This window comes from Vipera berus (assembly GCF_964194415.1).
Source record: "Vipera berus genome assembly, chromosome: 2".
In the NCBI taxonomy this organism is placed as follows: domain Eukaryota; kingdom Metazoa; phylum Chordata; class Lepidosauria; order Squamata; family Viperidae; genus Vipera; species Vipera berus.
In genome coordinates, this window is record NC_138203.1 from 61,636,009 (window position 1) to 61,663,114 (window position 27,106).

General features: G+C 39.0%; 1 protein-coding gene across 1 annotated transcript in view; it reads left to right on the plus strand.

Moving 5' to 3' along the window:
* CNTNAP4 (contactin associated protein family member 4) overlaps positions 1-26,694 on the plus strand; it is a gene marked incomplete at both ends in the record, with an annotated part of 286,811 nt that extends 260,117 nt beyond the window's left edge. Inside the window, 7 exons of the mRNA XM_081315740.1 lie at positions 10,094-10,333; positions 12,712-12,936; positions 13,634-13,767; positions 15,263-15,350; positions 21,730-21,951; positions 23,428-23,499; positions 26,501-26,694. Of these exons, the coding sequence (XP_081171866.1) occupies positions 10,094-10,333; positions 12,712-12,936; positions 13,634-13,767; positions 15,263-15,350; positions 21,730-21,951; positions 23,428-23,499; positions 26,501-26,694 (1,175 nt within the window). The remainder of the gene's footprint in view (positions 1-10,093; positions 10,334-12,711; positions 12,937-13,633; positions 13,768-15,262; positions 15,351-21,729; positions 21,952-23,427; positions 23,500-26,500) is intronic.
* Positions 26,695-27,106: the final 412 nt, after the last annotated feature.

Sequence of the window (27,106 nt, forward strand, 5' to 3'; positions counted from 1 at the left end):
CCAAGACGCTGAAAGGACTGCAAATTCCTGCAAGGAACAGTTAACAGACCTATTCTAGGTATTTTGGTTTGCAGAAGAGAAGGTTGGTGTGGTGGTGGTGCTAGTGATAAGAGCTGTCTTCAAATCTCTGGAGGACTGTCACATTGTAGATTGTTGTTGTTGTTGTTAGTTGCGAAGTCGTGTCCGACCCATCGTGACCCTATGGACAATGTTCCTCCAGGCCTTCCTGTCCTCTACCATCCTCTGGAGTCCATTTAAGCTCACGCCCACTGCCTCAGTGACTCCATCTAGCCACCTCATTCTCTGTCGTCCCCTTCCTCTAGTGCCCTCAATCTTTCCCAGCATTAGGCTCTTCTCCAGTGAGTCCTTCCTTCTCATTAGGTGGCCAAAGTATTTGAGTTTTAGCTTCAGGATCTGGCCTTCTAAAGAGCAGTCAGGGTTGATCTCCTCTAGGACTGACCAGTTTGATCACCTTGCAGTCCAAGGGACTCGCAGGAGTCTTCTCCAGCGCCATAGTTCAAAGGCTTCAATTCTTTGGCGCTCAGCCTTTCTTATGGTCCAACTTTCATTGCCATACATTGCAACTGGGAAGACCATAGCCTTGACTATACGCACTTTTGTTGACAGGGTGATATCTCTGCTTTTTAGTGTGCTGTCTAGATTTGCCATGGCTTTCCTTCCAAGGAGCAAGCGTCTTTTAATTTCTTGGCTGCAGTCCCCATCTGTGGTGATCTTGGAGCCCAGGAAAATACAACCTGTCACTAGCTCCATTTCTTCTCCATCTATTTGCCAGGAATTGAGAGGGCCGGATGCCATGATCTTGGTTTTCTTAATGTTTACTTTCAACCCAAGTTTTTCACATTGTAGATACTTCAGACTTATTCTCACTCACTCCAGAGGGTAAGACAAGAAGTAATGGGATGAAACTTCAAAAATGTAGATACAGATAAAATATTACAAAGACCTTCTTGACACTAAGAGCTGTCAGTCACTCAAATAGGTTATTGCATGAGGTGGTTTCTTCCCCTTTACTGAAACTTTTGAAACAGGATAGTCATCTGTCAAGGATGATGTAGGGAATGGATTTGGACTTAATGGTTTCTTAGGTCCCTTCCAACTTTATGATGCAAAGAATAAAGGGTAGAGACTGGAATAGGTCTATTGTTGAGTAAGGGAATGGCTTTTGCAGAGTGAATGAGCCTCTCCTACATATGTATACACGATGTAGGATAGCTATACACAGAGGTGGCTCTCCCACATTATTCACCATAAGCAGGAAAGGCAGAAACAAAACTCTACAGGTTCACATATTCTGGTGTTTGGCTATGCAAGTAATTGTTCTGATTGCAGCCACAGAGTAAAAGTGCTTGGGAAAGAGATAAATGGCAAGAAAGAAAAATATATCGTGGGTATATGACTTGGAATGCAGGCTGGTATTGCTGGCTATACTATGATCATCAGTGAGAATGTTGTCACTGCATTTGATGACCAAGAAAAGAGTCAGAAAAATAACAAAATAAATAAATAGCCATAGAAGGAAAACTAGGTGATGGGTTTATGAGGGAAACTATCTTTGTCCTGTAAGTTAGAAATATTTATTATATTTTGTAATTATTATTATATTTTACTGTTACAACTACTAAGTCACTGAGATTTAGTAGAAACTTTCAACGGCCCCTGAGGACATTCTTTGGAAAAGTTCAGAAAACTTTTATCCAGCAGACTATCAGACCAATGCTGCAAGCAGTTCTGTTTGCATCTAGTCAAACCCTCATTTTTATGATTTTGTGTAGTGCTACCATAATGAAGTAGACAAGTCTGGTCTATTCTGAAAGATTAGTTTTAATGTCTTGCTTGCCCTGGAATGAAGAGAATTTACTATTTCTTGAGAAGGGGATGAATGAATGATGTTGTCCTCAAAACCTGCTTCAACTCATGACAAATTAACCTCTACCCACGAAGCCTAATTTAGCAACATCATACATGAAGTAATTTGGGAATATGGTTTAATCATAATGAAATCAAAAGGAAAAAGGGTGTTTGTGTTTATGGTGTCCTCTAAAAACAGATGGGTATATCTCTGTGTGTCTTTAATTGCAGAAATAACTATTACTGTAGGAATGTGATGTTTATAATAAGAACATCTGGATGGTAAATGGATTATTTTGGGTAATATTCAACTTTGTGTTTTCATGTGATTTCTTTTAACTCCAGCATTGAGAGAAAAGTCTAGCTTCCTTTCATAGGCCAAACTGCTATCAAGAAAATGCTTATTAATGTTTTTCCTTGAATTTTACTATTTTTGGTAACTCTGCAAACTTTAATTCATTAAAAAAAACAACCCTGAAATTTCTTTCCTATGAGATGGGTGGTTATACTGCACTGGAATGTAAATTTACTAAGAAGGAACCAAAATCGAATGAAGTGTGGTCTCTACATGGGTATAAGGCTTACATCAACTGATAATGTAAAAGTAAAAGTAATAGAAAAATTAGGAATGTTATGTAATTATTACAACTGCAATTATTTATAGATCAGAATTGCAAATGCATTAATTGTCTGCTAATATAGATGAATTGAAGAAAATATTAATGGCTATTCCCAGGTGCATAGCTTGTTCATGTACATTTGAAACAGGTTTTTTTCAAAAAAAGAAATCAATAATTTCCTGTTGCTATTCTTTCCCCAATCCTAGAAGATTGTTTGGGGTAAATAGTTAGCTTCCAGTAAGTCTTAAATTAGTAATTATTTTTTTCTGATCTTGACACACTAGGTAGAAGGATCACTTTGCTTATTTATTTATTGCCTTACCTTTCACCTCCTGTAGCCAGCTTCCTGAAACTGGATTTTGAAACCTCTGTTTCCTGGAAGAGCCAGAATAGTATAAATATTTATTTTTTCGAAGCTGCTGAGAATGTCAATTGTTTCAAAGTAGTGATGCAAAGCAAGCAGGAGATATAATAAACGTTAAAGTGAATGTGCCAATATAATGAATTAGAAAGTCCATCCTGTTTCCCATGGGTGAACCAGGTGTCATGATGATGGGTCTAAAATGCTTGTGCAAATCTCAGCATAGTCAAAACATATTTCCTAGGTTTTTTCACCACAGCTTACTGCTTAGCATTGCTTTGAAGGAGCAGGCAAGACAGCGAAGTTAAGCAAACTTAACTTTATTAGGAACCAGGCAAACAAACAGAAGAACATCGCTCTATTTATACTTGCAGCTGTCAGATGTCTGACCAATCGGGGCTGTGCCGGCTTCCCGCTTCGTTTGCTTCCGCCAATCGGTGTCAGGCTGGTTTGACAGCTCAGAGCTGTCATCTGGTGGCGCGTGCGCTGTAGCCGGCAACTTTGACAGCCGAGAGCTGTCAGTCGGTTAGCGCCTGCGTAGTTCTCTCTGGCAGCTTTTGACAGCTGTCAAAAGCTGCCGCGGTTTTTACCTCAGCCCCGTTGGTTTATATTAAAGTGGTTAACGTTAGTTTACATTAACATGTGAATACATAACACCCCTTACCCCTCCCTCTGATTGAATTGAAGTTTCCCCCGACTGTTTCTTTTCGGGTTTCCCCATTCAAAGTCTTTTAAGTAGGCGGGGGGTCTTTTCGTTCTTTTGGAGCGTCGGGGGGGTGTCTCCTCTGGTCGTCCCTTGCCCCTAGGTGTATTGCTTCTGTTAGAGTCTGGCTCGGGGGGCAGAGGGTTTGACTCCATCGTTTCTGGGTCCCTTTCGTTGGGATCGTGTTGTGGGAAAAAGTCATTTTGTTCGGGGTTTTGCTGTGGTGACATTTGATCGGGGAGGTTTTGGTGTGACAGTGTTTGCGGGGGTGTGTGTTCTGATAGCATTTCATAGTTCCCCCTTTCCCCCATATTTTGTGGGCTGCGTTGCCATAACTGGTCGATGTGTCTACGGAGGTGGGTGTTGTTTCCGGTATCGACGATGTATGACAGGGGACCTGTCTGTTCTATGATGACCCCCTGTGTCCACTTATTCCCACTTCCGTAGTTTCTAGCCCAGACGGTACTGAGAGTCCTGTGTTGGAGGGGAAGTTCTGGGTCTGCTGGGGTTCTGTCTGGATGTAAGCGATCCAATCTGGTCGTGAGTCGTTTGCCCCAGCGGAGTTCTGCTGGGGACTTCCCGGTGGTCGTGCAGGGGGTGGTGTGTTGAGCTAATAAAAATTGAGCAAGTCTGCGGTGCCAATTGCCGGTGATGATTTTCCGCAGTGCCTCTTTGGTTGATTTCACCATCACCTCAGCCAAGCCGTTTGTCGAGGGGTGAAACGGAGCCGTGGTGGTGTGCCTAATAGAGTTCGCCGTTGTGAAACTCTGGAATTCGTGGGAAGTAAATTGGGGGCCGTTATCGGAGACTAACACATCCGGAAGCCCATGTGTGGCAAACAACCCCCTTAATACTTGTATTGTGGCTGCAGAGGTCGTGCTTGTGACTGGGGTCACCTCTAGCCACTTGGAATAACTGTCTACCACTATCAGGAACATTTGTCCTTGGAAGGGACCCGCGAAGTCTAAATGGACGCGGGACCAGGGTGTTTTTGTTGTTTCCCATCTGTGTACAGGAGCTTGGGGTTGGGCTGCTCTGACAAGTTGGCAGGGGTAACACCCAGCCACATGTGTTTCTATTTCTTTGTCGAGGCCAGGCCACCAGACGTAGCTTCTGGCTCAAGCTTTCATTTTGACAGTTCCCGGGTGACCCTCGTGGAGGCTTTCTAGGACTTTCATTCTGTGTTTTTCAGGTATTATTACCCTGCTGCCCCATAATATGCATCCCTGGTGGGAGGATAATTCTTTTTGTTTTAGAAAGTAGGGTTGGAATTCTGGCCCTGGGGGTGTGGTTTGCCACCCTGAAGTGACGTAGCCTAAGACTCTGCCCAGGACTTTGTCCGCAGCTGTGGCTGCAGAGATGTCCCGGACTGATAATGGGCATTCTGGCAGTTCGGATATAGCTAGTATTTTTCCAGCTGGCGTGGGGTCTGGGTCTATCTCTGGTAGGGACAGCCTGCTAAGCCCATCTGCGTGACCCATGCTTTTCCCTGGTTTGTGTTCTAATGTGAAAGAATAGGCTGACAAGAAGGTGGACCATCTGAGGATGCGGGGAGATAAAATTTGGGGCGTTTGTTTATTAACTGTAAAAATTCCTAACAGGGGCTTGTGGTCTGTAAAGATGGTAAATTGGCGACCATAGAGGTAATCGTGAAATTTTTTCACGCTGGCCACTATGGCTAAAGCCTCTTTATTGATTTGAGCATAATTGCGCTCAGGTTTTGACAGCGTTCTGGAATAGAACGCTATAGGAGTTTGGGTTCCTTCCCTCGTTAAGTGACTTAGGACCGCTCCTATGCCGTAGGGAGAGGCATCACATGCCAAACACAGGGGCAGCTGTTCGTTGAACAGTGCTACCGTGGCGTTGCTGGTCAGTAAGTTTTTTAGAAGCCTGAAACTTTCATCGTGCTGTGGTGACCAAGACCAGGGGTTGCCCTTATCTAAAAGCCTATGGAGGGGTTCTGCAATTGAGGCTTTATGTGGCAGGAAGGTGTGGTAGAAATTAACTAACCCCAAAAAGGCTTGCAGTTCTTGTTTATTCTTTGGAATAGGGGCTGTTTTGATGGCTTTTATCTTAGACTCAGTGGGGTGAATCCCTTTTGCATCAATTTTGAACCCTAGGAATTCCGCTGAGGGTACCCCTATGGAGCATTTGTCTCGCCTTAATTTGAGCCCTGCTCTCCTGAACCTAAGGAGCACTTTTGCCAGCTTGGTTGCTAAGTCCCTTTCTGATTCCCCTGCAATTAGAATGTCGTCAAAATATGGGCAGACCCCAGGGATTCCCTTTAGTGTTTTCTCCATGATTTCTTGAAAGATCCCTGGGGCTGCAGAGATGCCGAATTGAAGGCGGTTAATTTTGAAGGCTCCCTTGTGCGTGACAATTGTCTGTGCTAGGGCGGTGTCAGGGGTGACAGGCAGCTGTAAGTACGCCTGCGCCAAGTCTAATTTAGCGAAAATGGCGCCTGACTTAATGGCCGCGAGGATGTCTTTGACAGCCGGGACAGGGTAAGCATGGGCATTTAATGTGCGGTTCAGTGTGGCTTTATAATCAGCGCAGAGTCTGATTTGGCCATTGGGCTTGATTGAGGTTACTATAGGTGTTTCCCATTCGGCCCCTTCGACTGGTTCTAAAACTCCCAATTTAACTAGCCTGTCTAGTTCATTTTCTATTTTTTCTCTTAAAGCAAAGGGAACCCTCGTAGACTTAATTCTTATGGGCATCACGTTAGGGTTCAGTTTTAGTGACACCGGGGGTCCAGTATATTTCCCTAGCGAGCCGTCGAAAACGTCCGCAAATTGGTGGCAGACGGTGTCTAAGTTTGACAGCTGAGTGGCATTGACGCCTGTTAGTGCTATTCCTAATGCCTCGAACCAGTCCAGCCCCAGCAGGCTGGTCCTGTTTTCTTGGGTGACTAGTATAGTAAGGGGTCCCTTAAATTACCTAAACTCCGTTGGGACTGAGGCTTTTCCCTTGAGCTTAATGGGCGTTTTTTGAAAATCCGCTAGGCAGAGTTTAGTGGGACATAAGGCAGGTTGTTGCCGGCTGCGGCTACAAATGTTTTTGTAAGTTTGCCAAGAGATGAGGGAGACGGAGGACCCTGAGTCAACTTCCATCTCGCAAGGGACTCCGTGGATTAGGACGTCCACCTTAACTTTGGGCTTAAGGATGCTGTGGACCGTATTTTCCCTTGCTTTTCCCTTAAAAGTTTGTACTAGGGGTTTAAATTTTTGTTTTTCCCTGGATGTGGGTCGGTTCGTACCTGCAGACGTCACCTCCAATTCATGTAGGTTTTCTCGGCTCCGACTACGGCACACGGCTTTGAGGTGACCTGTTTTTCCGCATCCGTGGCATTTGTCACTGCGGAACCGGCACGATGCCCTCGGGTGGCTTCTACCGCAGCTGGCACATTTGGCTCTGCTAGGCTGGTAGCTAGCGCTCTTGTTGTTGTTGGAAGGGCCCCCTCGGTTGTTGCGCTGGGACTTGAGTCTCTCGAATCGCCGCTGAACGGCATCGATGTCCGTGGAGATGTCGTCGTCCTCTGGCCCGCTGAAGGTGCCGTCCTCCTGGTGCATGGACCCACTGGGTCCGCTATCAGGGGGTCGGGGGTTGTCGCCGTGGCTATCTTCATAGGCGATGACTTCCATGGCAACTTCTGCCAGCGTTAGAGCCGGTTTGGCAATCAGTTTCCTCCGCAGGCGCTCGTCTTTAAGCCCGATGACGATTTGGTCACGGATCCGGTCCTCCAGGTCAGGGAACCGACACCGCCGTGCAGCGTGTCTGACTCGGGTTATAAAGTCATTAGCGGGTTCGTCAGGAAGTTGTACACGTCGGGCAAAATTCACTCTCCAGAACAGCTCTGACTTCATTGGCATGAAGTGTTTGCTCAGTCCCTCGGTGAGTTCTGCGTAGGATATCGTTGTGATGGGTTCCGGACTGAATAGTCCCACAGCGGCATCGTAAACGGCCAGCCCGCTGAGCCAGAGGAGTGCAGCTGCTTTGGCTCGATCGTCGGTTAAGTTCTTAACCACCAGGTACCCTTCTACCTGGCCTACGTGTGATTCCCAGCATTCTGGGTGGCGGGTGTTGAATTCACGAATATGGCCGTGGTTCGTCATGCTGTCCAGTCGTGGGTGCTGCTTGTGTTGTTGTGGAAGCTATGCTTCCAATTAGTGACTTCAGCGAGTGACTAGCTCGGGCTAAGGGAAAAAATCTCTTCTCCCCTTAGGCGGTGACTTCAGCTACGCAAGCAGGCATCCCATCCTCGTCGCCAGTGCTTTGAAGGAGCAGGCAGGACAGCGAAGTTAAGCAAACTTAACTTTATTAGGAACCAGACAAACAAACAGAAGAACATCGCTCTATTTATACTTGCAGCTGTCAGATGTCTGACCAATCGGGGCTGTGCCGGCTTCCCGCTTCGTTTGCTTCCGCCAATCGGTGTCGGGCTGGTTTGACAGCTCAGAGCTGTCATCTGGTGGCGCGTGCGCTGTAGCCGGCAACTTTGACAGCCGAGAGCTGTCAGTCGGTTAGCGCCTGCGTAGTTCTCTCCGGCAGCTTTTGACAGCTGTCAAAAGCTGCCGTGGTTTTTACCTCAGCCCCGTTGGTTTATATTAAAGTGGTTAACGTTAGTTTACATTAACATGTGAATACATAACAAGCATGTTTATAAAATGTAAGATTGGAAAGCCCTCTGGGTGATTCATTCTTATTCTCTTTTAGCTCAACTCACCTGATAGGGTTGTTGTTGTAGTGAAAATTAGAGAAGGAAGGAGTATTAAGTATGTTTGTCACCTTGAGTTATTTATAAAAGGAATAAAGGCAGGATAAAAATCTAAAAAATGAGGCTGATGTCAAGGTAACTGTCCTGATAAAATTTGGTCTAAACTTGAAATAGAGTTATTTCTTTTTGCTATCATCAGCAAGGTTATATCATTATTTTTTTCCACTCCTTTCTGTTCTGTCTTGTATTACCAATTCTTATGTAACAATATTGCTTATTTGCATTTTTCATTCCGTTTTATTTTTATGCATTTTTAATTTTTTTGGTGGTGGTTTTTTTTTACATTGGAATAACAAATCTATTTTATTTTTGATATTTTCCATAACATACTGAATAAGTTGCTGATCTGTTTTTTATTTATTTATTTATTTGCTTGTTTATTCATTTGTTTGTTGGTTGGTTTAGAATGTCCTGAGAGACTGAGGGTATTTTGTGAAACTGATTTCTGGAAAATAGGTCAGGAAAGGTCAGGAAATAGTAATGAGAGTCAAGCTTCCATTGAATGAACATAGATACCATTAAATACAGCTTGTTGTATTCTTTTACTTGGAGAAATATTATTCATTTCTTTCTATGCCATTTTATTAATGTTTTGTTGACAGGTGTGGTGGCTCAGTGGCTTAATGACCCCATAAATGGTCAAAAGCTCTGGTGGTTCCAGCCCAATCACTGTGTAGCAGGGTGAGCTCCTGTTACTCGCCTCAGCTTCTGTCCACCTACAGTTCAAAAGAATGTTCTATGAAAGTAGATAGATAAGTACCACACTGGTGGGGAGACAAACTGGTACTCTTTGCAAGCTGTCAAATTCCTGATGGCTCCGAATCTTCCCAGTTGCCCTGCCTGTTTGTGAGGCAGCTCCAGGATGGGAGGGGGCCTTTGGTGACTTTGCAGGAGCAGCCGCTTGTCTTTCTCTCTGATGCAAAGCCAGCTTGCCGTCCTGTGGAAGGAAGTACACAAGTGTGCCCTATAGTACATTTGGCAAGCCAAACTACTATTCTGCAATAGCATTGTGGTCACCTGGCTATTGTAACAATGCAATACAATAATAACCATAACAATAATTGATATTGCAATTATGCATGAATGAAGAGAAATGCATGAATTGAAGAGAAATATCTAGATAAAATAACAAAACATTATGATATGCAAATTGAAGTTGAGCGATTGTGTAGGAAGAAATCAATATATGACCAATAGTAATAGGGACCCTTGGAGAAATACCCAAAGGGCTGCCCAGATACATGTAAATTTTGAACCAATTAGACCTGAATATTCTGACTTTGCAAATAACCACCTTACTCGGAACTGCCTATGTACTCAGATGCTACCTTAACAGCTCTTAGGTCCTTGGTTAGGGCTTGAACTGTTAAGTTTTTATCAGACTGTGAATTAAATTGAAGATTAAATCAATAATAAGAACAACAACAACAACATAATTCTGGAGTGTGATAATTTATGTTTTGATCAAAATATTGTATAAAGGCTAATATCAAAAATAAGAACAAACACAAATAATGTTGATCTTTGTTGTTGCTATATTTTCCTTTATCCTGATATAACATAAATATATGTTTTATCTTTCTGTCTGCTGCTATATAAGAATCTTGGCTGTCATAAATTACCTATTGTAATTATTTATAAGACAAAAGGGGTCAATTTTTTTGTACACATTTTGTGACTTATGAAGTTATTTATTTCCTGATGTTTTTACAGGCAAAGTTATTGTGGTTCTTAAAATTTATATACATTTATATTTATTGCAGGTGGGACAGCCTCAAGACAGAAAGGATTTTTGGGATGCATCCGTTTTTTACAATTAAATGGCAGAGCTCTTGATTTGGAAGAAAGAGCCAAAGTAACCCCTGGTGTAAAGCCAGGTTGTCCTGGACATTGTAGCAGCTATGGTAACTTATGTCACAATGGAGGAAAATGCAAAGAGAAATATAATGGATTCTCTTGCGATTGCACTTTTTCTGCATACACAGGGCCATTCTGTAAGAAAGGCAAGCATAAATTGTAAATTTATTTTATATACAATATCAAAGGAAAACATTGTTTATGTGTTACATTATTTTAAAAGATGTCCACTTGGGATTATACAGTTCTGTCTTTCTGACATACTGTATATTTGGAACCCCAAATGCTGACAATATTTTTTTCTCCTTCCTTAAAAGGCTCCAGTAGTGGCTTTCACTAATATGTAGGTCCAAAACCATCCTGCTTTCTGAAATACTGCCAAATTAATATATAGTTTATGTCTTTATGTTTTTGTTAAGTAATATAGAAATTAATAAAGAATATTGGGAGTAGACAAAGAGCAGAAACACTATTTCCACACTTTTGTCCTAACATTAAACCAGTAATCAAGAGGCAAACAATACTACCAACTCAGACAGAACAGAATGAAATAACAGAGTTGGAAGGGACCTTGGAGGTCTTCTAGTCTAACCCCCTGCTCAAGCAGTAAATAACAGCTCAAGGAACCACCAAGATCACTCTCACCAATACTGACAGGGAAAGCTATTAGTATAGAAAATGAAAACAAACCCCACTCCCTACTAGCACTGATGTTGTTACCTAGTTTGGTAAGGAAATATATACACAAAAACAACCAAGCTCAGAGAGCACCAAGGACCTCACTGTTAGAAAGGAAGTTAATCCAAAATAATCAGACCAATTACTTAGGAATGATAGAAAATGAAAGCATATCTGCCTCTCCATTATGTGTTCTACAAAAACATAAGTACAAAGTGAAAACAGTTCACTCATCTATTCGTAAGCTGGAAACTAACTTTCCTTAACTACGTGCTTCAAAGCATACTGACAATCTTTGTTAATGTTCTTAAATAGTATATGTTTATACATTTTTATATCTTAATTTATTTATTTATTTATTTAATTAAATTTTTATACCGCCCTTCTCCCGAAGGACTCAGGGCGGTGAACAGGGCATATCTTAAAACTACAAAAGTACAAAAGTTAAAAAAGAATTAAATTATTGCCCACAATAAAAACAATAATATATATATATAAATATTAAAACCCTAAGTGATTCCCCATCAGGCCAGGCCAGCTTGTTCAAATAAATGGGTCTTTAACCCGCGCCGGAAGGAGCGGAGATCCGGTGCCATCCGGAGCTCAACCGGCAGCTGGTTCCACAAAGCCGGAGCGCCCACAGAGAAGGCCCTCCCCCTGGGGGCCACCAGCCGACATTCTCTGACTGGAGGCACCCTGAGGAGGCCCTCTCTGTGGGAACGCACGGGGCGGAGGGGAGTTGACGCCGGCAGCAGGTGGTCCCCGAGGTATTCCGGACCCATGCCATGTAAGGACTTAAACACCATCACTAAGACCTTGAACCTCACCCGGAAGACAACTGGTAACCAATGCAGCTCGCGGAGCAAAGGTGTAACATGGGAGTACCGGGAAACTCCCAAGACAACTCTCGCGGCCGCATTCTGTACCAGTTGGAGCCTCCGAGTGGTCTTCAAGGGAAGCCCCATGTAGAGAGCATTGCAATAGTCAAGACGAGAGGTCACGAGCGCATGAGTGACCGTACACAGGGCATCCCGGTCTAGGTAGGGCTGCAACTGCCGCACCAGGCGAACCTGTGCGAAAGCCCCCCTGGTCACGGCTACTACATGATCTTCTAAGGTAAGCCGTGCATCCAGGAGGACTCCCAAGTTGCGAGCCCTATCTACAGGGGGTAAAGACTCACCCCCCATAGAAAGTGAAGGAACGTTTTGAATGTCCCGGGATGCCGGAATGTACAGCCACTCAGTCTTGTCAGGGTTGAGTTGAAGTCTGTTCCTCCCCATCCAGACCCGAACCGCCTCCAGGCAACGGGACATCACAGCGAGGGCATCACTGGGGTGGTTTGGGGTCGAAATGAAAAGTTGGGTATCATCAGCATATTGATGATACCCAACTCCAAAACCACGAATGATCTCACCCAGCGGTTTCATGTAGATGTTGAACAGGAGAGGCGAGAGAACCGAACCCTGAGGAACTCCACAACCGAGAGACCTAGGGGCCGATCTCTGCCCCCCTGCCAACACCGACTGCGAACGTCCCAGGAGATAGGAGGAGAACCACCGAAGAACTGTGCCTCCCACTCCCAATCCCCTGAGACGCCGCAGCAGGATACCATGGTCGATGGTATCAAAAGCCACTGAGAGGTCTAATAGGACCAGGACAGAGGAATATCCCCTATCCCGGGCCCTCCAGAGATCATTCACCAATTATTAATGCTTAAATAATAATGATCATGTTATTATTTCTTTCTTTTGGGAAACATTCTTTTGGGATCATTGTTAACAATAAATGACATGCTTTATTTCCAGTTTATATTAAAAACAAAAAACAAAAATCCATGTTGTTTCAGAGGTATCTGCATATTTTGGAGCTGGGTCATCAGTAACATATAACTTTCAAGAATCGTACAGTGTTGCCAAGAACTCCAGTTCCCATGCTGCTTCCTTTCATCCTGATATGATGCTAACCAGAGAAGCGATCACATTGAACTTTCGAACAACACGGATTCCAAGCTTACTTCTTTATGTAAACTCATTCTATGAGGAGTATCTTTCAGTTATTCTTGCCAAAAATGGTATGTACTGTTAATAGGTAAGGTAGCAAAGCTATCATTAGTTAGCATTTTGCTTTGGAAATTACTTATGATAGCTTCTCCAGCAGATACTTGACTTCACTACTCTGATTATAATGTTACCTTATTAAAGATTTATGTTTGGTGGAAGGAAATATATAAATCACCCTAATTTATAGTAAGATCAAATATGATAAATGATAGGTCAGTTTTAATAGAGACCATCCATTCCTTTAAGAATGTCAATACTGTTTTAGACTGAACAATGCTGTGTTTTTTTCAAGAAATAATAAAAAGAATTAGTACCAAAATGTTGTTATTGAAGGCTACTTGCATGTAACTACTTTTAAAAAAAAATTCTTTGGAGAAATCCTGTGGCTATGTATCAAAAGCATTGAAAAATTAAAATGTACAATATATGAAATGTTATAATGTTAAAACATGTAATTATCAATACATTCAATATGAATGTTAGAATATTAGTGTCAGTTTTTAAATTATTACATGAATAGAATACAATTAACAGAGCTTTGATGAAATAAACAATGCTATCTCCTAATGTATTCCAGCACAGTTTTATTATCTAGCAGATATTTAAACTATTATTTTTAGAAAAAAAATCATGTTTGTGTTTGTGTGTGTGCATGTGTGTGTATGTATGTGTATTGTCATGAAACTAATGTATTCTCTATCCTCTTAGGAAGTTTACAGATCAGATATAAGCTAGATAGCCATCGAGATCCCGATATCTTTAGTATCAATTTCAAAAATATGGCTGACGGGCATCTTCATCGTGTAAAGATTAAAAGAGAGGAAGAAAAACTATTTGTGGAGGTAATGCCAGAAAGAATGAAGGATCGGGATGTTACTAAAGAGGGAAAGCATAAAAGATAAACACGTGTATTGGTTTAAGAGCCTTGGTGGAGCAGTGGGCTAATGCCTCCTTAAGTAACACCAGCTGCCTGCAATTAGTGCAAGTTCGCATCCCACCAGGCTCAAGGTTGACTCATCCTTCCGAGGTAGCTAAAACGAGGACCCAGATTGTTGGGGGCAATTAAGCTGACTTTGTAATAATGCCACTTGGGTGTGTGTGTGTGAAAGCCCTAATAAGCAGGCATATACATAGAATGAAGGCTACTGCTAAGCTTGTAAGCCGCCCTGAGTCTTCGGAGAAGGGCGGGATATAAATGGAATTAAAATATAAAAAATAATTAATTCATGTAGCATTGTGCTTTTGTGTGAATTGCAGAATTCTGGCTAAGATATATTTTTGATATTTACCTATAGCATAATCTCTATTTATTTGCAAATAACTATGTTATGTTGACTCTTTGCAAATATGCAGTTTAATGGGTGGAAGCAAATGTGGAATGTTTTCATCTCCACTTACCCTTCTCCTCCATTAGTCAAAATGCAACTGTGCCTTGGATTAAATCTTGAGGGTTTGAGATTCAACTACTTTTGATACCTGTCTCCTTGGCAAATACCAACTTGATTTTTTAAGATCTTTAGAAGCTGTATTTATTTGCTTAGGAGCAATGCTTGGAGATCAGAACTTAAAGCTTTCACAGCTGTATCATTGTATGTCTTCTATAATTCAGCTACAATTGCCTAAATCATCCTTCCTTATCAAGACCTTAAGAATTTTTTAGAAATGTTTAATCTTATGTTTTGGTGAAAAAAGATATATATAGTACAATTTTTATCTTGTCATTTGTTTGCTTTGATTATTTTTAATGCTTAATTGTATTCTTGGTTAGCATTTGTCTTTTATTCTATTTTAATATGTAAATCGCTTTGTGATTTGTTATGAAGAACAATATAACATTTAAATAAAAAATAGCTGTAAACTGATAGATATAGCCCTAGTGGTATAGTGGTTAAGGCATCAGGCTAGCAACCAGGGGGTGGCAATTTCTAGTCTTAGGTACAAAGCTAGCTGGATGACCTTGGGCCAGTCACTTTTTCTAAGCCTAGGAAACAGGCAACCACAAACCATGGTTTGTTATAGTCCAGGCAGTTGCCAGAAATTTTTTTTAAAAGGTATGTTCCTTCTCAGATGAGTAAGAACTTTATATTTAGAAGGAAAACTGTGTCAATTATACTGAACTTCACAATGCATAAAAAGAAGCTACCCAAATGGATTAATTTAAAAAGGTGCTAGGAAGATGAATGCAAAGTTGTGTAGGAAACTATCACCTTCATTTTAATGAATTACACAATATTATGGCTTTCTTCCCTTAAATGTTCTGACACCAGTAACAGGCTTTTCTTTCCTTTTTCTATTTCTCTTTTCCCTCCCATAATTGTACGTGGGACCATACTGAAGGTTAACCAGCACGAAAGGATGAAATTCTTTCTGTCTTCAGATATTCAGTTCAATGCAATCAAGTCTCTCATTCTTGGCAAGATACTTGGTAAGTACAGTGCAAAAGATAAAGTATCATCTGATATGTAGATAGAGATATAAAATAATAACTTTAATCTTGTTGAGAAACATTTTTTCCCCACATTTGATTAGGCAGAGAGTGACAATCAAGGTGGAAGCTTCATTCTTGTCAAAGTGCATATATAATCGCTGGTAAGTGCTTCTAGCAAGATGAGCAAGTGGATCCCATTAAAAATAATTTCATACTTATCTTTTCCATTTTGCAATCAGACATAATGAAAGATGGCGTTTTTAGTACAATATAACAAAGGGAAAAAAGGCTAAATCACATTCAAATTATAGGTAAAGACAATGAATGGGTTGCTCCAACTCCAAGAATTCTTTCCTTTTGAACAATATGCTCTAGTACAGTCTTTCTCAACCTTGGTTACTTAAGATGTGTGGACTTCTTCCAGAATTACACAGTCAGTAAGGTTGAGAAAGTCAGAAAAGTTCTGTTTCCAAATGGATTCACCCATAGGGATTGATCAAGAAATATGTGATACCGAAAGACACATGATGAAATCATAGGCATGGCACCCAAGTATCTGGTATTCTATTCAGCCCAAACCATCAGTCATTTTTGTTTGATGTCAGGAAGACAATATGAGACTGCAAAATAATAATAATAATAATAATAATAATAATAATAATAATAATAATAATAATAATAATAATAATAATAATAATTTGGAAGGGACCTTGGAGGTCATCTAGTCCAACCCCCTGCTCAGGCAGGAAACCCTATACCATTTCAGGCAAATGGCTGTCCAGTCTTTTCTTAAAAACTTCCAGTGTTGGAGCATTCACCACTTCTGGAGGCAGGTTGTTCCACTGGTTAGTTGTTCTAACTGTCAGGAAGTTTCTCCTTAGTTCTAGGTTGCTCCTCTCCTTGACTAGTTTCCATCTGTTGCTTCTTGTTTTGCTTTCAGGTGCTTTGGAGAATAGCTTGACTCCCTCTTCTTTGTGGCAGCCCCTGAGATATTGGAACACTGCTATCATGTCACCCCTCACTCTTCTCTTCGTTAAACTACACATACCCAATTCCAGCAACCGTTCCCTATATGTTTTAGCCTCCAGTCCCCCAATCATCTTTGTTGCTCTTCTCTGTACCCTTTCTAGAGTCTGGAATGGAAGAATGGAAACAGTTAAGTTTACAGTTTATTTGCTCCATGAAACATATCTAACTCCTACAAGAGCACTAGTTATGTTCACCGCTTTGAGTTGAAAAAATATTTTTAAAAAGAAGGGCAGGATAAAAATAAATCTAATAATAATAATACCTGTTAACTTCTTAATCTGCATTTTAAAGCTTAATGTGTTTCAGTGGAACACATCAAACATGAACAACAAATAAAATCTCAGCTGACTTGTAAAATCAGACAATAAAATTAACGTTATGGAAATACTCAGCATTGGAATAATTTTATTGTTTTTGTTCTGCTGTTTTGGAATGAAGACATTTAAAAAACCAGATTTAAAAACTTTTTTTTTCCTTCTCTCCTCGATATAAAATCCCGTTTTTCTTTTTTCAAAAAGTATATGAAATATTGCCTTTGATCTGGAGATCAGTTGGATAGTACAGTTTGTGCTGGCAAAAGTGATTTTTCCATCCCTATCTCTTTATTTACTCCTTTGAAAAGCTGCTTCTGCAGTTCTGAATAAACCTCTTCTTGAAGCAGAGAAGAATAATGACAAAAATTAATCCAGGCAATTTCTGGGGGCTGCCTTCTCATTTAAAGAACATCAATATGCCTGATTTTTATTTTTGCAATTTTCAAAGACTGAGCATGTAAATAAATAAATAAATAAATAAATAAATAAATAAATAAATAAATAAATAAATAAATAAATAAATAAATAAATAAATAAAACTTGCCTTACCTGTCATTGTTTCATGGAAAAAAATATTGATCAGGTAGTGCTGATGCTCAATATCAAAGTGAGGATATGTGACTAAGGATGTGTATCCATGTAAGTGGTTCATAGTAAAGTGGTGGTTGAGCACATAGTAATATTTCTCTACTACTCAGTAGTACCTAAAGCAGAGATGTATAATCTTGAAAACTTGTGGAATTCCACCCCCAGAATTTATCAGACAACCATGTTTAAAGTTGCAAAGGTTGGACATTCCTGACGTAAAGCATATTTGGTGTGATTTCTTGATGGCCACTCTATCCTTTGGAATAGTGCCCCCATCCAAAATCCACATACCCATGATCCTGCTGTTATATAACTGTTAAAAATGGTTCTTTCACCAGTTTTCAGGTGAAGAAATGTGTGAACCTATATTGATATTAAGGTTTTATTCATAGGTTATATATGGTTGTATCTTCACTAGTATAATAATAGATTATTTATCTGTATCATGTTTAATGCTGAACATTATTTAAAGTCACACATAAATAATTCAAAGTTCATTTTTTTATTAGTCACAAAAGAACCAAGGGGGGATTTTAACAAATAGATTCAAGGGAATCTGGATTCTGCTGAAGGATCCTTTAAATCAGTGGTTCCCTACCTTTCCAGTTCTGCGGACTGGCAGGGGTGGTGGCAACTGGGGAGAGGGAATGGTTTTGCATATGGGCAAATGGAGCTTTGTGCACTTTCCCACCACTTGTGCGGCCTGCTTCTCAATGGGCCACAGATCAGTATTGGTCCATGGACTGGGGGTTGGGGACCCCTGCTTTAAATGAAGAAGTAATCAAATCAAAATAGCCAGATAAGAACAGAAGCAGTATAGCATTCTTAAAAGTATAGCCATCAGTGGAATGGAATGGAATTGGAATGGAATGGAATGGAATTGGGTTGGAATTGGAATGGAATGGAATGGAATGGTAAGGAAAGGAAAGGAGAAAGGAAAGGAAAGGAAAGGAGAAAGGAAAGGAAAGGAAAGGAGAAAGGAAAGGAAAGGAAAGGAAAGGAAAGGAAAGGAAAGGAAAGGAAAGGAAAGGAAAGGAAAGGAAAGGAAAGGAAAGGAAAGGAAAGGAAAGGAAAGGAAAGGAAAGGCCAAACATTTTATCAATGAACTTGCAAAAAAAACAACACCCTTCTTTCATCAGCCTTTCACCATCCACTGGTGAGTTTATTCTGTAATGAAAACAAACGAACAAAACATCTAGTCCTTTAGTAGGTTCATCCCCTGTAGAAATGGCCCAACAGTCCAGGATGAAATGATCATTGAAGGGCAGCAACAACCAATTAGATCAAGGGGCTATCCTGACTACAGTACCCAGTAATTAACTGAAAAGGAAATATTTTTATTCAATGAAATACAACAGATTACTACTTTTACTTCAGAAGTCAGAAAACATTGTGGGAAGAGGTTAATTTGTCATGAACTGAAGCAGGTTTTGAGGATGACAGCATTCATTCATCCACTTCTCAAGAAATGATTGGTGAGTTCTCTTCATTCCAGGGCAAGCAAGACATTAGTCATGAGAGATCTTAGCCTTGTTGGGTATCCTTTATATAGACTTAATGTGCAAGCATTTCAGACAATCCCCATTTTCTGCTAATGACTCCAATACACACGTTCACAGTATCTTCCCCTTTGCAGATTTAGGGTACTCAGGTTGCTATAGCAGCCATCAAAATAAAATTGGTGAGGATAGAAGGAATAACCAGGTACTCAACCTGTGAGACTGAAATGATTACTGGAGGTATTAATCTGATCCAAAGGGATTCTTTTCAGGTCATAAGAATCTTTGGTAATTGAGGAACTAAACATAGACCTTCTTCTTCTTTATGAATCTAATGTTTGGGAGAACTATGGATAGAGTAGACCTCTTTTAACACTAGAAGGAATGTGACTAGAAGGAGCAGGAAAGTCAGCATCTTGCTTTCTGATATAGGGCAATGACTTCAATTAATTTGGGCTAGGAGACATATGGCTGATTCTACTTTAGAAAGAGTTCACATTCAAATTGAGTCAGTCACTGTTGAGCATGAAAATTAATAGCTGTGGCCCTAATTAATTCAGCAACAAGTGTCTTGCCTTTTTCCCTCTAAGCATTCTTAGAGAACCTTCTGTTCTAATTAGCAGATCTTACTGGCCTATTAGCCGCTTTGGGAAGTTGTACAATTTACTTCTATTAAATCCAAATGGATAATGCTTGGCATAATTTAACTTGATTTCAGCTATATAGAAGCTGCATATTTTATATTCCTAGTAGTATAGTTCAGAAAAGAAATAATGGTACATAAAATAGAAATATAATATTTGATTTAAGAATTTGCTACGTGAAACTCAAAGGTAAAGCAAAAGAAAATATTACATAAAGTACACCGTATCTTCTTAATTATATTAATTTACAGTTAAGTAACATTTTGGGGAGTAACAAGAATGAATTGATTGCTACTACTAAATAGATATGAACTACTACAAATATGCTTGTTATGAACAATTTCAGCAGCAGTGTAAAAGGTCATGCAAACAAAATGAGTTAATATAAAATGCATACTTTATAGAAATATCTAAAATCAAATTTATGAATCTGCCAGCCAGCAATCTATCATAATTTTTATATAAATTGCTCTACTGAACATTCTGTAATGTGTTATGAATATGTTAACCTCTGATAAAGAAATGACTATTGATTCCCTGTTAAGGTCATTAAGAAGAATGAGTGTGTCTTCATTTTCTAAGTACCTTAAGTACAAATAAACTATCACAAAGATCAAGTCAAAGTGATAGGATTCCTATAGATTGATGTTCTTTCCATATTTCACTCACTCTCTCTCTCACACACACAAACACTCCAAGCTACATAATTCTATTATTTATTAACTTTTTTCATTAAAAATAAAAACAAAAATAATTTTCTCTTTTAGGTTTTTTTATACATATATTTAAACCATCATTCTTAAATAGCATTCAGAACTGAGAAAGCTTGAAAGTGCCATTTCATTAAAAACTTCCTTCTAGAAAGTTTTCTTTTGCTCCATGAGGATGGTATTGGATCAGAAAAAGTTAGTGGTTTTTGCTTTCTATCCCAAGCTGTACGTTAGACCTTTTCTAAACTTCTGAAAAGATCAATTCTCAGTATCTGCTAAGATCATGAAAGAATATATTAAGTAGTCTGAAAATAGAGTCGATTATAAAAATGTCCAGACTCTCACTGGCTAAGTTCACACTTGCATTCTCAATTTTATTTCCACAACAATAATTTTATTAAGTGGCATGGAGAACCCCGCTCGCAAAAAAAAAATCATTTAAGGTTCTACGGCAGGAAAATTTGGATTTTCCCAATCCTAATCCAAAACCTAATTACTACCCAATACTGATTCTATCAACATTGAAATAGTATTGAAACTGGTGTCCTTCAGACTTGTTGGACTAAATTCTCAGAACTGCTTTAAAGTTCCTTGCTTCATTCACCCATTTGGAATGTTTTTTTCTTTAGCTTTCCATTATTATTACACAAAGATTTGATTTAATCATGCAATGAATGCTCTAATAAAGATGTTATCTGACAATCTGCCACAACTTAATGTAATCTTCACTTGGCATGTTAAAATGGAGCTCTGAATACATTATCCTAGAGATAGAATTTTTTTTAGCATACAGGTGTATACTAAAACAATAGCAGTGATTACCATCATCAAAAGGCTTTGTTTAAAATAAACCTACAACATTTGCAAAAAAATGGATTTGTAATAGATTACAGAACATAGAACAGATTTGATTTTTTTATGGAACAATGTTTGGCATTAGCACGCAAGGAAATGTGTGCTTAGCAGGATTATATTTTCCCTAGTGAATGTTATCTGAGTCAGAATGTATTAGAATAGTTTTATTCATCTGACTTTTTCACTATTCAAACTAAGAGTAAGGTAATATGAAAATAATTCTTATGCAAGTAAACCTTTTGTTAAACTATTTATTTGTGTTATTGAAGAAAAAATTAAAACAGAATGTTCAAAACACTAAAAAAGTATTTGCAATTTGTAACATTTAAAAGCCTTTGACTTGAATATGGCTTGAATATTGGAATAAAGCTTTCCACAGCTGTGTGTATAAATGTGTAGTAGATACTTATTCCTACAAATGTTTCTTATTTATTCAGTATTTGGGATGGAGGAAAATTTATTTCACCACCTGAACAGAATTTCTTATTTATGCTTAGGAACTTACTGTGTAACTTGATATCTTTTCTAGCAAACAGATTCAGTTGGTTTTTTTTAAAGTGTGGAATATATTTCTTGTCTTTTTGTTAAAGCAGACAAAAAGAAAATAGGTAAATTTGCCTCTGCTGTCATTGCACGCAGAAACTCGGAGGGATAAAGGTTAATTATTCAATTATTTGTCTGCCCCTTTGTTCTGTGTGTTTCACAATGATTAATTGTGTTTGGTTTCTTTTTATTAGCCGAGAATGGTGATACAGATACAGATACTCTGAAGGCCAATTCTCAGGGGTTTATTGGGTGCCTCTCTTCAGTGCAATTCAATCATGTTGCTCCTTTGAAGGCTGCTGTCCACTATCCCAGCTCAGCTCAAGTCATTGTTAAAGGACATTTCATGGAATCCAACTGTGGGACATTAACAGGAGCTGATACAACATCAAGTGAAACAACCCATTCATTTGCAGGTACCAAGCATAAGACTTTCATTAATTTTGTTCTCTGAAAAAGAATACTTGACAATGTTTCAGAAATTCAGTCATTTTTTTTATTTGCCAGAAGTGCCTATATGGTAGGCTTTTCTACAAATCCTCATTTTTTGTCAATTCATATATTGTATGCATATGGATATGTGTTCTTCATATATACCATGTGGCTTCCAAGCCAATCCTTCATTACTTGTTCATAGTTTTGTATTACTCTTTTAAAATGTGTGTCCCTAATTTATAATTCTATGTTATATTTATTTATTTATTTATTTATTTATTTATTTATTTATTTTATTGAATTTGTATACCGCCCTATTCCCGTAGGACTCAGGGCGGTTTACAGGGCAGTTAAAACCATGAAATACAAAAAAATTAAAATCAATTAAAACAATTAAATTAAATTCAAGCCCCAAGAGTAAATCTAAAACCCAGTTAAATTAACAACCCCACAGTCTGGACCAAACAGATCAAAGAGCCAAGTTTTCAGGTCCTGGCGAAATGAGCGAAGGTCAGGGGCAGTCCTAAGTTCCGTGGGTAGTTGGTTCCATAGGGCAGGTGCACCCACAGAGAACGCCCTTCCCCTGGGAATAACCCGCCGGCATTCATTAACCGGCGGTACCCTGAGAAGGTCCTCCCTGTGGGGGCACACAGGACGATGGGAACATGATGCGGGCAGCCGGTGTTCCCTTAGATAGTTTGGACCCAAGCCATTTAGGGCTTTATAGGTCATTACCAGCACCTTGAATCTCACCCGGAGGGCAACTGGAAGCCAATGTAGCTCACAAAGAAGAGGTGTTACACGGGAGTATTGGGAAGCTCCCATCAAAACTCACGTGGATGAATTCTGCACCAGTTGAAGACTTCGGGTGGTCCTCAAGTGCAGCCCCATGTAGAGGGCATTGCAGTAGTCTAACCGGGAGGTCACGAGCGCATGAGTGACTGTACGTAGAGCATCTCGGTCCAGATAGGGACACAACTGGCAAAAGCCCCCCTGGTCACGGCTCCTATATGATCTTCAAAACTGAGCCGTGAATCCAGGAGGACGCCCAAGTTGCAAGCCCTATCAACGGGGGGGTAATACCCTATTGTTAATGATGGAGAAGGCTGGTCAGCTCCAGATGCCAGTATGAACAGCCACTCAGTCTTGTCAGGATTGAGACGAAGCCTGTTTCTCCCCATCCAAACCCAGACCGCCTCCAGGCAACAGGACATCACGGTGAGGGCATCACTGGGTTGATTTGGGGTGGAAAGAAAAAGCTGGGTATCATCAGCGTACTGGTGATACCCCACCCCGAAACCATGAATGAGATCACCCAGCGGCTTCATGTAGTTATACCTAACACCTATAGCAATAGATATAGTAACCTCTGTTGGATCAGTGGATTAAAATGCAGATATATTGAGATCCCTGTTCTCTGTTTGTCTCTGCATTTTTCTTTTTGTTTTTTTGCACAGATCATTCAGGACCAAGAGATGAAGGAGAGCCATTAGCTAATGTAATAAGGAGTGATTCTGCAATTATTGGGGGTAAGAGGAACTGTAATTGCATTGTATGTACCATTTTAAATATTTAAATCAAAGTGCTGAAGCTGAGCACCCAAATAACTGAATAAGCATCTACATTGTTAACTTGCTTAACATTGTATACATGTTTTAGAAATTGATGGAATTAGATTGGATAGTCACCAATAGTTATATGTCTTCAGATATGTGATCAAGCTACTGTGGGAATATAGATCCAATATTTCCCTCAAAATCTCTGAATGGTTCACAGGATTGATTAAAAAAGAAATGCTTTATAAGTGTTTCATTTTCCTCAAACATTTAAGTACATGTTTGTTTATTTTTAAAATCATCCTTCTAGTAATCCTATATTTGCAATAATGGGTTTGAGTTCTTGTTGGAAACAGTAACTCACTGAGAATGTGTCTGTTACAATCAAGCTCCCAAATCTGTATACTAAATATATATATATATATAGAGAGAGTGGATACATACCCACATAATTCCAATCACCTCAATAGTGATTGGGACTTTGCAATGTAATTTTTATTTTATGCAGCAGCAATGCCAGATAGTGATTTTGCTATCTTTCTGATTCTTTCAAATGCTATATTGTTTACTGTATATATACTAATTTTCCATGTTAAACCATACTGATGGAATTTCAAAACAGTATAAGCAGACTTAGAGTATATTATATAGCAACACTTCAAGATTCCTTATTCTTCTCTATTTATATTTGTCTAAAACACTTAAGGTAGTATACAGTATGTTTGGCAGGTTTCCCTTCAGCTGCTCTTTAGATACAACCTAGGATTGAACTATTTGGACTTTAATACATCCCTAACTCTGCCAGGTTTCAGCAAGGTAAATACTCAACATATAAGTTCATACAAGATTGCAGCCTTAAATTTCCAATTAGAAAAAGAGGAAAACAGTAAGTTCAGAATGCATAGGAAGTTTCCATTTGAAAAGAATTCAATTTTAGAAGAATGTCACCTGAAGACTAGAGATAGACTGTATATGAATTGTGAATAAGTTATTCATATCATCTATCGCTAGCATTTTTAGCGAGTACCCTATTAATAGACCAAGTCAGCATACTTCAGGAAATATGTACCAGTGGAAGAAAAACAAAATTAGATCATGAAGACTCTTTAGAGTGAAGATAATAACTCAAGGAGTATTACTAGATTATGTTGGTGACAGTTATTTGTAACATTATCTCAGTGCCAGATACTATTATGGTAAGGTTAGTGGGTTATGAAATTCATACAATACATTTCTAGAATGACAGTACTGTGCTAGTGAAAAGAAATTTTCTTGTAGCTACAATAAGATGTAATTAAGCCTTAGTGAGATCTGTTTATGCTTAATGAAGATTCCACTGTGCCCAGAGAGCTTTTATCACCAATGCTCATAAAGCTACCACCTGTCCTGTTTTCACTTCTAGTGTAAACTGGGGTACAACTTATACACATGTCAAATTAAAGAATAAATAATTATAATTGTACTCCAGCTGTAGTCGCTTCTATGTCCATGTATTGATGATTTCAATATTAATTGATATCTTGTTCATTCTCATTACAATGTTTGTCTCCAATATACATACATAAATCAGTAGATTGTGAAATAATGAAAGTTTGGGAATCTATTATTTAATAACAGCCAGAATAAAGAAACATAATCAATTTCAGACAGCCAGAATATTATGTAATACAAAAGTATAAGTGGCTAATGGGCGCTACAAAAAGTTAATTCATAACATTTTAAATTACATAACAGTAATGAAATGGGCACCTATATAAATTTAATAAATCTATATTCTACTAAAACTCTCATTATCATGACTTTTAACTGGCTGAAATACTGCCTCAAAGGGCAACAATGTTTGAAACTAGGTATTTCAAATGGGCTAACCTACAGAATGTGTGAAAAATCCAAGACCCATGACCTCCAAAGAAATGAAATTTGGGGAAATTGTGGCTATTTCAATGGTACTGGCTGTTGCTGTGTTTCTGTTATGGTTATGAGATCTTTATTTTCAACATTCTGTGACAATTTCCCAGTCAATCTCGCAATCCTTTGCTCCCAGGACATACCTACTGGAAAGTGGAGGAGAGGGAAGGGAAGGGGGAAGAAAGGGAGGGAGGGGATTTCTGGTGCTTCCTGCCAGGTTCTCAAAAGGAAACGCAGTGGGGAAAATGGTAGTCAGAAGTTGCTCCTTCTCTCGTTGTTTGCCCTTTGTCATTATGTTTTTTTCTGTTTATGTAAAGAAATATCTCTTAAATTATGAACTAATGGGGCAGAGGTTTTCTAGTAAATACAATAAATAAAATGTACAGAAAATCTGGATCAGTTCTTATCACATGGTTATACAAATTTTCTTCTAATATCCATATTATAATGTGTTCCTGCACAGCTTCCTCTATAAATCTTTTATTTAAATGGTTTGTAGTTCCAACATAATTTAGCCCAATGGTTCGTAGATGCATCATAATGTATCCAAATGTGGAATAAATATTTTTTGGGAACTTCCCTGTTTAATACTGATATTTACTCAATGTTCCCAAATACATAGTTTAATGAATTCTTTCTGGCAGAGACAAGTAGGTGGCAATGGATTTCATTTTGATGTGTTTTGCAGTAAAAAAAATCTTTTAGATAATTGCCTGAAAGAATATATAACAATTATGTATAAAAATTAAAATTATGTTTGTGTTTTGATGTGGAACCTTTTGCTATTATGGATAGAAGAGAATATTTGTAGCTCAGGGTTGAACTATGGAGTCCTTGATGCTCTCTGAGCTTGGTTGTTGTTTTTTCTTGCAGACATTTCATTACCAAACTAGATAACATCATCAGTAACAACATCATCATTAGTCTTGCAATGTATTCTAGAACGTTCTTACATGAAGATAGCAACATATTCTCTAGTATAAAGGGCTACAAGAATCGTTATAATTATGCCAAATTTTTTGATGTATTACAAAGTATATTTTGTTATTTTCTTTTCTCTCCCCAGGTGTGATCGCTGTAGTGATATTCATTCCACTTTGCATTGTGGCTATTGCTGTACGGATTTATAAAAATAAAAATGTATATAAAAAAAAGGAGGCACAGGGATCAGCAAATGAAGATGGTGCAGAGACTGTCCTGAAAAATGAGATCGGTGTGAAAAATACAATCAATGAAAATCAAAAAGAGTATTTCTTCTGATCTACTTTTCTGATCTAGTTTAATAAGAATAAAAGACAGTCTGACTTATTTGCTAACCAAGTTCTCAACCAGAAAAGAGAAAGAAAGAAACTGTTGCTTTCAAAGAACACACAAAATAGATTGGAAATCTATTAAGTGGCGTATGTTCAGTCTTGGTGTTTGCTATGGGAAGCCTCTTTAAATGACATGCATTCCTTAGCTATTATAACATAGATGCATTTTATGTAAGAGTGAATTAGATATTGTAACCAATCCCATTGTTGGTAGTTTTCAGCCATTCTGCTGTGACTTTCTAAACTGGAGGTTAAACTTGCACATGTGTATCATGAATTTTGAATGGGAAAAAAGGTCAATTTTTGTTTTCTTCCTTTCAGTCCGTTCCTTCCAAGAGAATTATTTTTAAAGCAATTTT